The 13,899-nt window shown below is 40.4% G+C and overlaps 1 protein-coding gene across 1 annotated transcript in view; it reads right to left on the bottom strand.

Annotated features, from left to right (window-relative positions):
- The window catches only part of rab26 (RAB26, member RAS oncogene family), an 85,354-nt gene that overhangs the window by 25,623 nt on the left and 45,832 nt on the right, over nt 1-13,899 (bottom strand). Inside the window, exon 5 of the mRNA XM_078290794.1 lies at nt 6,567-6,619. Coding sequence (XP_078146920.1) covers nt 6,567-6,619 — 53 coding nt within the window. The remainder of the gene's footprint in view (nt 1-6,566; nt 6,620-13,899) is intronic.

The raw sequence follows: 13,899 nt of genomic DNA, 5'->3' as shown, positions 1-13,899 counted from the left end.
TTTTATGGCTTTGATATGAGTGCTACTCTATAGATACAATGTACATGTGTATATACAGTCTGTGGTTTATTATTCATTATTATTACATGATAGCATTACTGTCACATGAGGATTATCAAAGGAGCGAGGATTATCACCTTGACAGTAATATTCTTCAGGTATTGCGGATGGCGGGCTGAATGTCAGCTGTGCTGAACGTCAGGAAGCCTCGCTCTCTTTGATGTGAACGTTGGAAATCAAATAGGAGGGAATGAGAGAGAGAGAGAGGGAGAGAGAGAGGGAGGAGAAAATGGAGCGCTGGGATGACGAGACGGGAAATGAGAGCGAGTTGATATTACATCGTGTCGCTCACATACAGATGAAGTTTGTTTTTGACAAGCGAGTCTCAAAATAGTCTGTTCCTCAAATATCACTTGACACGTTTCGACAAGTTGATTATTTTTCCACCATCATAGAAAAGTACTTTCCTTTGTGATCCAACAATGCTGCTGCTTATCTCTGACAAAAGCAAACATGCTCACATACGCACAAGCACACACACACACACACACACACACACATCCACAGACATGCGTATTGCTGTTGACGAATGAAAACCTCAAATCTCCAAAATGTCGACTTTTCAGGAACTAACAAAACATCTTTGTTTTTAGCTTGACCACAATGCATTTTTCTGTTTGTCCAATGGGTTTTCAAAGGTTATCGCAAAACCCAAGAGTCGTAGAACTTTATCAGCCCATAAATGAACAGGTAATCCTTCAATTTAAGTTAAAACATGAAAATCACCAATGATATGCACACCCACACACACACATACATGAATACATACAGACACACACATGCATGAACAAAATGATGATGCTGCTAAAGACAATTTGCCATTCTCCACTCAGACCAACAGAGAGGCAAGAAGCAAGACTCTTTATTATTATTATTTAATCTTGTATTTTTACAGGGACAATGTTTCCAACTGCTGTCCCTGGGCACGATGTCAAACAGCCAATAAAAACAATAAAACAGAATAGCATGCAAAGTGCAATATGGACAAAACACCTACACTGCACTACTGAGATAGAAGGAGAGAAAGAGAGACAGATGGAAAGCAGTAGTGGCTGTGGTCATGGTTACAGATGGTGTGAAGAGAGCGGAAAGAGGAGTGAATGAGAGACACAAAAACCCTGGAGAGAGAGAATAAGAGCGAATAAGAGAGAGAGAGAGAGAGAGAGAGAGAGATGGCCTTGGAGGTAGAGGAGTGCTTGTGACGGTGTATAGACGCTGCTCTTCTTCATCGCCCTAATCCTCAGCAGCCTTCACCCCGAGGCTCCGCTGCTAATGGATTTAACACAATGGACGACATGAGTGTGTGTGTGTGTGTGTGTGTGTGTGTATGTGTGTGTGTGTGTGTGTGGATTTGAATGCGTGCTGCAGCACCCTTGAATGCACACGCATACCAGAACAGAGTGGCACATGTATGAACCATAGACTGTAAAAAAAAGATTGTAAAGAGGCAACAAAAAAAAAAGCGAGAGACTTTTTTTTTTTATATATTGGCAGAATCTGCTTTGTCAAAGTCCTGTCTCCCACGTTTTTCACCTATTTACAATTATTGGTAAAAGTGCTATTTTCTTCATTCCATCGGCATAACATTTTACTGGATTTCTGTGTTACGCTTGTTCAAACTTAAAGGTTTAATAAACATAAAGAAAATTATCCACTTCAAAACAATTCAGCAGCATGACTAGTTTTGTCAGAATCTGCTTTGTTGGCGTTCGTTTATGTGCTAGAAGTGTGATTTTCAGACTGTTCCTCCATACAATGGCAGTGAATGGAGAGAGAAGAAAAACCACAATTCTCCAGTCTCCTCTACCGGAGCAACAGATCACAGAATCACTGATTTTGGGGTTTTATCATGGAGGAAGAGACACAACCCAAGATACTACCAAAGTTAAAAGAGGCAGGTTTATAGTTAGGACTTGGGTTTAGAATTTAAATTAGCTTTAAGATTAGGATTATTTTGAGTAAGGGTTTAGGTAAGGCGTGCAGTGCTGAGGGTTAATGTTAGGTTAGGGGTTAGGGAAAGAATGTAGTCAACTGTTGGTCCTCATAAGGATAGAAGTACAAGGATGTGTGTGTGTGTTTGCGCACACACTTTGCTAGGCCTGTATACTCTGCACTTCAATCACTGTGATTAGAATTGATTAACATTAACAAGCCCAAATTGCCTGTGCAAAAGTGTGTGTGTGTGTGTGTGTGTGTGTGTGTGTGTGTGTGTGAGTGTGTGTGTCTCGCAGGTCAAGCTAGTTCAGCACTGTGCTGAACAGGTGTGCTCTCTAACCCCTCCACAGGGATTACAGCCCACACACACACACACACACACACGCAGACAGTCCACCCTCTGTGTCTGCACCTGCTGCTGAGCCTCAGAGCCATTTTTTGAAATGCTAACACCGTTTTATGTGTAATCTCCAAGTTAAAATGCTAATGGCATGCTAGGCCTTTCATACAGGTGAATCCCAGAGTGCAGCGGGCCGGACGCATTATACATGTGGAGGATAGTTAGCAGGGAATCAGTCACACTCAAATGGCAGAAAGATGATTATCATTCTGTGATTAACAGCTGAACTGAAGGAAGGGAAGGATCAATTAAATACCGCAGATCACGTAACACATAGAGAAACATGATTAAAAGCCACAGTACACAGGAGGAGGACATGGCTTCGTTATGGTTCTGCATAATTCAGAGAAAAAATAATCCCATGGTAAAGATGATGCATCCTGTGAGTCCAAATCCAAACTTTGGAGTTGTGTAGTGGTATTACAGATGATACACAGGCCGTTTCCTGCTTTCAAATGGAGAAAAGAAATCAATAAGCAACACCAAGAAGTCACCTCTGAAGCTTTTATACTTTGAACATACTCCTACTTGTTCATGCCTTTACACCTCCTCTCTCGTTCCATCCAGCTTCATCAAAGGCTTTCCGATACATGGCAAAAAGACTGATATATATGAGGCGTTCACATGTGACTCTGTCTTTCAGATCATCTCCTCTGTTCCTCTTCCTGCATGCTTTGATGCTGTGAGTACGAGAATACCTGGCAGTGTGGAGATGCTCCTGCAGATCTGAGGAATATTGGCAAGCAAAGCAATTCACCAAGACCTGTTCAGGCTGCTTGTGGCTGTGGGAACCTCACGCGTTTCAACCTTTTTTTAAGTCACGCCACAGAGCCGAGCAGCGAGCTCATAACGAGGGAGATACACCCGGAACCCAATTCTGAAATTTCTACACATTTAAGATCAGATGAAAAGTGCAGCTCTGGCAACTTACATGCTATCTAATTAGCATTATCTAGGTAACCTGAAGTAACAAAAGGGATAAAGTTGTTGAAAATAAAAATGGATAATAAAAAGCTCTGCCTGGTCTTGAAGAAGAGGATGAGAGCCTATATTCCGAAACAGAGGATGTCGCTAAAGTTAAATCCGCCGTATGTTTTATAAGTTGACATTTTGTTTGAATTCAGCAAAAGCAATCTCCATGTTGGGTGAACATAAATGAGTGAGATAATATGTCAGATAATATTGATAGCGCCATTGCTCTGCTATTTGCTTTTTAAAGTACATTTTGTGGCTCAGGTATCGGACTAAGTGCGTTCATCTTCATCGTCTGTTCAGCCATGGTGGCTATCGCTGCTCATGCTAACTAGCCAGTTCTTCTTCTTCTGTTGATTTCAAACAAACCGGGAATGTAAACACGCATCACTTAAGACCTACCAGACACCGGCTGTTTAGAACTGACAATGTAAAAGCTTTCATGAAGTGGATAAAGGTTTAATCACTATTGCGTTGTAGCAACAAATGATAGAGAGTAGCTAAATGGACCTTTCTTTATATGATAATGTATACTTTAACATGACTGCTACACATTCATCCCTTCACACCCTTTATCTCTCATCCTCTTCTCTCCTCTTCTGCTTTCCATCCACATTAGATCAAAGGCTTTCTACTACCTGATACAGAGTGATGTATGCAAACTATTAACAGCATGATGATGATAGCCAGCTGTTTAGAGAGAAACTGAGAATAAACTGTCTCTCTCTAAGGACTGCTCCTCATCCTCTCTTAATGAAGGCACTTGAACACGTGCACACACACACACACACACACACACACACATTCAGGTCATGAGGACACTTCACACATGCATGCCCAAGAGTGTGCACGGTGTACACGCACACAAACCCACCCAACCACACACACACACACATACACACACTCCAGATGCAAGTGCAGCAGGCCTGCCAGATGGCTATGGAGCTATTCCTCTCCTTGATGTTTAAGACACAGACACACACACACACACACACACACATTTATAATGGCCATATTCTGGTCTAAACTCCGCTCTGTGTTAATCAAAGGAGCGTAATGCACCTACAAGGGATGAGAGGAGTCGCACCAAATGGGGCCGGAGATGGCATGAAAATCACAGCGGGACGGAGTTCAGAGCCGGAGCTGGGAGGAGAAACACGCTGCGACTACAGAGAGACGGACACATTTGGGGAAAATGACCCGTTTTCATCTTCTTCATCCTCATCATCGCCATTTGTCGCCACCCTCCTCATCGTCCTCATTGTCTTCATCATCCGCTGTCCGCTTCATCGTCCAATCCCCAGCTCCCAGTGCGAGCCGAGACTTTAAGTTTCTTTAAGTTACACATTTGTTTCCAGCTGTGCATTTTGATTGGACGAGAGGCGGTCCATGAGTGCCCGTAACTGAAATATATGAACTTGTACCGTACAACTCAAACTGTACCTGCCTTGTTTACAACATACTTTTATCGTAAGGCCTTTTTTATAACCTTTTACTTCTATTCATTTCTTAACGCTGTTGCCTTGCCTATTTTATTCCATTTGTTGTTATCCCTATGGCTGGATCTCTTTATCTTACCTTTTTGCTTTTAGTGTTTTATTCTTCTCATTATATGTTTTCTTTTACTTTTAACTGATCTATTGTTCTGTTCTTTGTTCTTTCATCTCTCTTGATTGTGAAGCACTTTGTGATTTTATTTTGTTTGTGCAGCACTTTGTAACTTTGTTTTGAAAAGTACTATATAAATAAAGATTATTATTATTATTATTATGAATGGAATGCATTTACCAATACACTGGCTTTGATATTATAATCCTTTGTGTCATAATCCAGGCTGAGCTTTCATAGAAGAAACCCAAGTCAGATGTCAAATGCTGTTATAAATCTACAGGAGCATCAGACAGGCAGCACCACTCACCAGCCTCCTAATCTAAATGTCACAGAGATAGAGAGCTGAGTGTGTGAGTGCAGGTTTGTCACGGTTTTCAGGCGGTCTCCTCCCATCACAGATGTTTGGTTGATGAAGGAAGAGGTTTAACGCGCTTCAACCAACTCACAAGGAATAGTAGGCCTGTCCGGTGTTCTCAGAGTAGAGCAATCTTGTATCAGGAGAGACTTCAGAGATGTGGTCCAAAGTATACTGGAGCACACGGATTAGAGGCAACAAATGTCAAATTTTGACTCTGATGAAGACGCACCTGGCGTCGAAACGTTAGTCCTGCAATAAAGTTTGTTGCCTTTAATCCGTGTGCTCCAGTTTACTTTGGACCATATCTCTGAAGTCTCTCCTGATACAAGATGTTTGGTTGAATCAGGCCCACAACACCTCCAGAAGGTTCAACATCTCAAAACAAACCTCCTTAACACCAAACACACCTACAGTCACCTACACTACCTTAGATACTGTATACTGTATCCCTAGTTCCTCAAAGTTAATGAATCATTTCTAAACTCACTGTTGATCTCAACAACCATAGGGTAAAGGGATGGCTAACACCGCTGGCTGAAACAGCTCACTCAGCAGTTCAGAAGCTGAATTTTATCAACAATTAAAGGGACAGCTGATCCTGCTGACTTGAAACAGCATGTCCAACAGTTCAGAAACTGAGTTTGATCAATAATTATAGGCTAAAAGGCCGGCTGATTCTGTTGACTTGAAAGTTTAGAAACTGAACTGTATCAGCAAACAATTGTACCACATAATTGAATGATTTAATTTTCAATTGATTTTTTTAATAACTAGAAAGTCATTTTTGTTGGCAGAGGATCAAAATAAAATTATTAAATTAAAGCCCAAAGTTGGTATCTTTGTTTAATGTTTGATCCTATTGTAAAAAAAAAAAAAAAAAAAGTAAATTGTTGTATAAAAGAAATAACATACAAGGTTGTGCTATATTGTAGTTATTCAGTAAGCTTTTCTTATTCTTTTTTTTATCATTCTGTTCTATGATTGATTGTTGATCAGTTAGATCTAGTTAGGCTCTTTCTCTGTAAAGTCCTTTGAGACATGCATGTGATAAATGGCTGTAGAAATAAACAAACTTGAAACTGTAGGGACGAGGCCACAGGCCGACAACAACAGGATGTTACTGGTTACTTTTGTCTCTGAATGGCAGCGACTCGCATCAGAGAGGTGAAGACGATGAGCGAGACGAAGAGAAACCGGCAGACTGACGTGTCAAAGTATTCTTGCTCTTACCCTGATGTTGTCGAAGGAAGCTTTGTTGCTGACGTCGTACAGGAGGAGGAGAGCTGAGGAGACAGAAGACAAACACACACATCAGCTGATCGGAGGAACTGGACTGGATTAGTGTTTTCATCTCCTTCAACAAACCAAACTCCACAGAAAATAAATAACTGAGAGACGGTCAGTGATTTAGACGATCGATTTGCTACTCTTACTCGGGTATTTAGACGCATCTTTCGGTGATAATCTGGAAATAAGCTCCATATGATCGATAACATAACATCGGGGCAGACTGTTCAGATCATCAGGCCGAGCGGTAACACAGAGGACCAGCAGCACAGCAGTTGGTTAATACAGCGGCTGTCACCCGGGGGTCGGGACCGGCCTCGAGATAAATCATTTCTTCTTGTGGAATAATGGATTTTTTAAGCCATTAGTCTTCTTCAAATCAAGTAAAAAAAAAAGCTTACTGTTACTTTTGTGTTACTTTTGTTATTTTAAAAACTTAGAAAGACTACAGTTTATATTATCTAATCACAGACATGCACTTACACATCATACAGAGCACAACATCTATTTCTCTATCCTGATCGACAATGTTCCCAAAAATGTCAGACAGCTCCCACATGAATGTGTGCAGCGCTAAGTGCAAATTTTTTTTGGCAATTAAAGAGCTTTACGTTCAAACAGTTGCTGCAGTTGATGTATTTTCATCATCTATTGTGTTACTGTTTTTCATAACTATTGACTATTAGGCTACTATACTTTGACACTATTTTAGGCGGTGAGTAATTGACTAAATGAAATCAAATCAAAAAAGACTAAATTGACATGACTACAATCTGACTAGAGTTTTGACTAGAGGGCATTTTTGTCAAAACACTAGACTGGTATTCTGGTTCCAGACTCCTGAATTGCGTCCCGCCCACTCTTCAAATATTGTCACGTGATTCAGAGAGTCTGGTGTCGCTCTATTCGACGGCTTGTTCTCACTCGGAGAAACAATCAAGCCAATCAGGGCCTTTGTGGGCGGGACTAAAGTTTGAACCTTTCCTGCAACTGTTTTTCATTGGCGTTTCGGTGGAATGAATTTGTTGAAATCATTCCTTAACCAACATATTGTCTTTGCAAAGACGATATTTTTGTCGTAAGTTCGTAAATACGCCCAGCATCAGTGTGACTAAAAATAAAGTCAGAGCGGCCGGATACGTCAGTCACTAGTGATTGGTTCCCCCCACAGAGAAAATGGCTAACATGGAGGCAATGTCAGACTAAATAATGGAGTGGGAACGAAATGGCCATTCAGTCTGAATATCAGGCTAAGACTGGTATGAATTTTAACACAAATTAACAGAACACAAGAGTTTTCCTGTTGGCTTGGGAATCTCAGTGTTCAGAAACTGGTAGTTCACTATGTGAGAATCTCATATTAAAGCTAGAATACGAGTGAGAAGAACAGGAGGTAAGATAGACAAACAAACACACACACACACACACACACACACACACCAAAGATTGGCAGGTGTGGCCCTTAAGTCAGCCGACGAAAACTACCAAATCCATATCTATCTACCTAACACCCGCCCGCCTCCTCTCCATCGGCGCTCAGCGACAGTAAAATCAACACCACTTGAACCAGCCGCTGCCGTGCGCTCTATTCCCTTGCATCATTAATTGCGTAGCTTAATAATGATCGAACAATCGGGCTAAAAGGAAAGTCTGGGTGTAATGAAAGCCACAGACAGAGACCATTTAGTGCCATTGATTCCTCGATCAAATAATAAGCCCCAAATAAGACGAGTGTGGTTTAATAGCCTCTCTGAACGGAGCTTGTTCTGGGTACGGTGCTTCTGCTGGAATAGTTAAAGTATACTCTTGCTTTAAAAGGAGACCACAGTTGCACTGAGTGAGCCCGGCGCCAATAAAGTTACTTATCTATTTAATTTAAACGACAGTCTTTTATGTTATTATTCCACAAACATTACTCGATCCTAACAAAATCTTCTTCTATAACGCTGGGAGTCTTTCATCCCTGCTCCTGTCTGTCAGAGCCAGTAAATCTGTCTGCTTCCATTTCTCTTCAGTCTCCTTGTGAATTGAAAGCTAACAACATTTGATCATGTAGACACAGCAACGCATTACAACTCCTTATTTACTGGCAACAGCACACAGGTTTCATTATCATGGGCAGCTTTTCATAGCTTAAAAAATGAATCAAAATATCTAACTCGTGGCTTTTTGCACACAAACAAGCTGCAGTAAAAGCAAGTCTAAATGAAATCAAATGGATTAAAATCAGTTTTTAGTCTTGTCTTTCTGTGCAGCTGCCTGCCAGTACGACTGCCTCGCCTTGCATTTGTCTCTGCAGATGTTTTTATGTGTTATGACAGCCTTTAGATCAACTTTACAGGCTTGTTTGTTTTTTGATGCTGAGCTGTTAATCTGACAGTTTGTATTTGTCATGTTTTAAATTGCACAAATAGCTGTTGTATTTACCCATCTTCATTATCTCCTGTCCTGACAACGGTATTCTAGGTTCATCAGTTCTCAGCTCTCTTCCAGTTTGTCAAAGAACTGACTTTAAAATGCTGCTGGTTGTCTACAAATCGCTCAGTGGTTTAGGACCAAAATCTGAATTGCTCTTACCATATGAAACCTCTAGACTCCTCAGGTCATCTGGGACCGGTCTGCTGATTATTCCCAAAGTGAAACTAAGCAAAAACGTTTTTGTTCTGCACTGCCTACGTATCTTTGTATCTTTTTTCTCTTTTTATGCATTTAAATTCTTTATTTATTCTCTCGTCTTATACACTTTATCTATTTATATATATATATATATTTTTTTTTTTATTTATCTTATCCTATATTTCTTATCTAATGTCTTATATACCTTGTGTAAAGCACTTTGAATTGGCTGCGTGTTCGAAATGTAAATAAACTTGCCTTGCCTTGGTGCAGAGGTGGATGATATATATTGTTTAGTAGCACCTATGGGTGTGATTTTTGTTAAAATGAAATCCAAACTTGAGTCATGAAGTTTGACCTTTGAAAAACTCATAATAGTCACTGCTGTTTAATTGGTAGGGTAGAACACTATGAACCGCTGATCCCTTAAAATAACCTTACATTTGCATTATTTTACATTAATTCACTTAATAGAGGAGACTCCATCAAGACCCCCTAAAACACCCCTTTAATTTTTTACTTTAATTTTTCAAAGACAGGAACTTTCCCATTCATTAATAACCCTGTAAACCATGCAAAAAAGGCATAAAAAAAATCCCTTGATTATGAATGCCATCAACCCATGAATACATCCCTTAAAAACCCATGACAGTAATGTTTACTTTTTTAAAAGCTATGTTGTTTTAATGGATAATTAACGTTTATGTAATGGAGAAATTAAGGACATTTCAGGGATAAAATTAAGGGGTTTGGTTTTGTAGTTGCTCATATAAAGTCCAACCATCCCTTGCTTTATATTTCCTTTTGGAGAGTTTTGTTTTACAGTGTGGCTCCACTTTATAACGTTCTGGACATAATTGCCTTTGGTACTAATGCAGCATCGAAGCAGGATAAATGCATGAGGGAGGACTTTTAAAATGGCTTCCACTGTGGTTCAGCAAACTGCTGAGCTCCACCACTTACCACAACATCAGTATTACACCTGATACCCGAACACACTTGTTTATCCTAATTACCTCCAACTGCACTGTGCTGCAGTACAAGATAATATCGCCTCAGCACTGCTTCATTTGTGCCGGATCCTGCTGGAACAGGATCCGGCACAAATTTGGACTACCTGCATTCCGGTACTTATTTGCGTGGACCCGGCACCTCTGAAAGTTTTTTTTATTTTTTATTTTTTTGTGTCTTATCTGCCATGTAATAATCCCAATAGTTGACTCTTCCTTTCCCCTCCCTTCCAAAAACCGAATTGGCTCATTTCCATATGAAGACAGGTGATTACCATATTAGAAAGTAGCAACAAGCTGCTCTGCAGAGTGTGTTATGGTCAACTTCAGACATCGTCATGGCTAAAAGACAGTTGAATTTGCTGTCCATATGTCCGCTGTGTGGACTATTTTTGGAAAATTAGACATGGTAAGCATGTTTTTTTTTTTGTGAACGTGTTACAGTTCTCTGCTGAGACAATAACATCTAAATTCATATTTGCATAGATGAAAACAGAACTTATTTGGAGTGCGGACTTGTAAGTCCCACAGTTAAATATGTGGGACATTGGGCATGTTACGTTGAGTGTCCAGAAATAATTGGTAATATAATTGGTTGAGTGAAGGGCTATAAGCCACATCAATGTGGGCATTTCAAAACCAGCGCGGTCCAGCTGAGTGTCGCATTTAGGCCGACTTCTGCTGCATGCCATGACCATGACACGTTTTATTTCTGTCATTTCATTATTCGCTGACATTGTTTCCTACGTTCAAAATAGATATCCTGTGCGCCCCGGTGGCTCACCGAGTAGAGCACGTACCATAAGGCTCAGTCCTTCAAATCCGGCCCACGGTCATTTGCTGCATGTCCTGCCCTCTCTCTCTCCCATACCTTCTGTCTCTCTCTCACTAACTCTGTCGAATAAAGCATAAAAATCTTCAAAGTAGATATCCTATGAAAGTATTTGTGTTGAATATTAATGCGTAACTACTTGAGCCAGAATTTGTCTGATAAATGGTTGAAGCCATTGCAGTTTCCTTGATGTGTTTATGTATGATTAGGATGTCTCCCAGCCAAGTGTGGGCATTTTTATGTTGTGCACAGCGCAGTTATATCTTTAATCCACTACTTGAAGGGCAGGTTTGTAAAAACCCATCGTTTTGGACAAAATGAGCATTATGTAGCCTATGCAATAATCAAATATTGTTATAGGTCCCCAGTAGTCGGCGCTCTAAGGTCATACAGTCGGTCATTTAGTAATGTTTATGCTGTTAGGTCTACAGTAAGCTGTATGGCTGCACTGAGCACCACCGTGCCTCCAGTGCGCTTGTTGTCTGTTCCGGAACATTTTCCCTCCAGACCGACTCGCGGGAACACCGACCACTTGGTGTCCCGGGACCTCATCATTTACAAATTAAGCACTGCGCCTCAGGTGTCTTCCAGCACAAACTGGAGGCTGTACATGAAACAGCACAGACAGAAAAACTCATTACAAGTTCGTGGGCGTCTTAACTCGCTCTCTCAGCTGGATCAACCTTCACATGGGAGAATTAGCCTGAGCTAATTACCCTTCTTCTCCTCCTACTTCATCTAATCCCGCCAGCCGTCTTCTCATTTACCTACTGCACACACACACACACACACACACACACACACACACACATTGCCATGGCCGAGTTTTCGCCAATCTATTTTGGATTAAGTCCTCTATTTGTTTATTACAGCCAGACAAGTCCGTGAAGGGTGTTTAATGAGTTGTAATCACCGTGAGGATGGCCCTCTGTCAAACTGATAAAACACACAGACACAGAGAGAGAGAGAGAGACAGAGAGAGAGAGAGAGAGATGTAGAGAAAGAGAGAGAGAGACGTAAAGTAGAGCGACACATCTCGATTGCATCATGCATGGCTCCTGTGTTTATCAGCCACCAACAGACCAGAGGAAACCACAAGGAGCAGCTTCCCTTCACCCTCCTCTGATCCAATTACATCTTGCCAAGAGGGCGAGAGAGAGAAAGATGGAGGACTTTCTCACAGAACAGACACTGAGGGAGGTTTGTTATCGCTGGCAATTATATTGTAGTTGCAAAACAAGAGGCACAAGACAGAAAAACAACCGGGATAGATGGAGGAAGAGAGGCCAGAAGGCAGAAGCAGAAGTAGAGAAATAAAGAGAGGGCAAACAGACAGACAGACAGACAGACAGACAGAAAGTAGACTGACAGAAAGACAAGTAGATAAACAGACACAGATAGAAAGAAGTAGATAAACAGACAGAAAGAAGTAGATGAACAGACAGAAAGAAGTAGATGAACAGACAGAAAGAAGTAGATGAACAGACAGACAGACAGACAGACAGACAGACAGAAAGGTAGCTAGACTGACAGGAAGATAAGTAGATAGACAGACATAGAAAGGTAGATAGACTGATGGAAAGAAAGAGCTGTAACCAGAGAGAAAGAGAGACAGACAAGTAACAAAAAAGTAGATATGCTGACAGAGAGAAAGAGCGACAGACTGCAGAGTTTCCCGTAGCGCTTTATGATCAAGGAAAGCTAGCTTGATAAATGAACACACCCGCTATGACTGGAAAATCCAGAAAAAAATCCCAAATTCCATTATTCATGTGTTTATTTTTTCACTGAGACCAAAGCAGTGCTGAGCACAGCGTCTAACTGCATCATCTGCTAGCCAAAACATATTGAGTAAAGTGGGAGTAACAGTAACAGTGTTAGCTAAACTTGTTAGCTAAAGTTAAGCTTAACGTTAACGCCATAATATCAGCATACCTTGTCTAAAACATTTGTACTCAGCTATGTTACTATGTAAGATAAATACCTCAAATTAGGGCTATATGTGATATATATTGATATCGATATATATGGCTCACGTATGCAAAATCACACGTTAAATAATCAAATTAATGATAATGTTGGGTGTGATGTCAAACAAAACAGAAATGTTCAAATAATATTCCTACCATACCTCATTTTGTCAGAGTTTTTAAATAAAATTAGCTTGTTATCATCAGTTTAAACAGCAGAATTGTGCATCACAATTTCCCAAAATCACCATATCATCACAATATAATGCCACTTACTGCCAAAGCCTTTCACTCTGCATTTACTGCTAGCCTTGGTTAGCCGACAGGTAAACAGATAGGAATTGGACTTGTCAAACACAATACTGACTGTACTGCCACCTTGACTAGTGAAGAGACAGGAAGAGCCGGGGTGTGAAGGACTGGACAGATCAATACGCAGCGCTGCCATCCATCATCTCTCTGATGATAATCTCTGTCAATAATCACTGGCTGACCTTGGCTGCTCTCCTTCCCTTCAATATGAGACTCACAAACACCCAGCGCACACACACACACACACACACACACACACATAATGATGACCATAATAATACAACAATGAACTATACTAAAATACTATAATAGCGTATTTGAATAGCAGCTTTTCAAAAAGGGCTTTGCAAGGCATTATAGGAACTACTATAAAACAAAAAATTATATAAAATTAGTCAGTAATAAATTAGTTAAAATAATGAAAACAAAGAATTAAAAATCTTAAAACTGTTACAGAATTCAAGTTTAAAGAAATGTTTTTTCATTTAACACAAAAAAACAAACACACACAACAACAATTATCAAACAAATACAAC

This window comes from Centroberyx gerrardi, chromosome 20 (genome assembly GCF_048128805.1).
Source record: "Centroberyx gerrardi isolate f3 chromosome 20, fCenGer3.hap1.cur.20231027, whole genome shotgun sequence".
NCBI lineage: Eukaryota > Metazoa > Chordata > Actinopteri > Beryciformes > Berycidae > Centroberyx > Centroberyx gerrardi.
The sequence above is the reverse complement of the archived record's forward strand: the minus strand, read 5'-3'. Positions and strand labels throughout refer to the sequence as shown.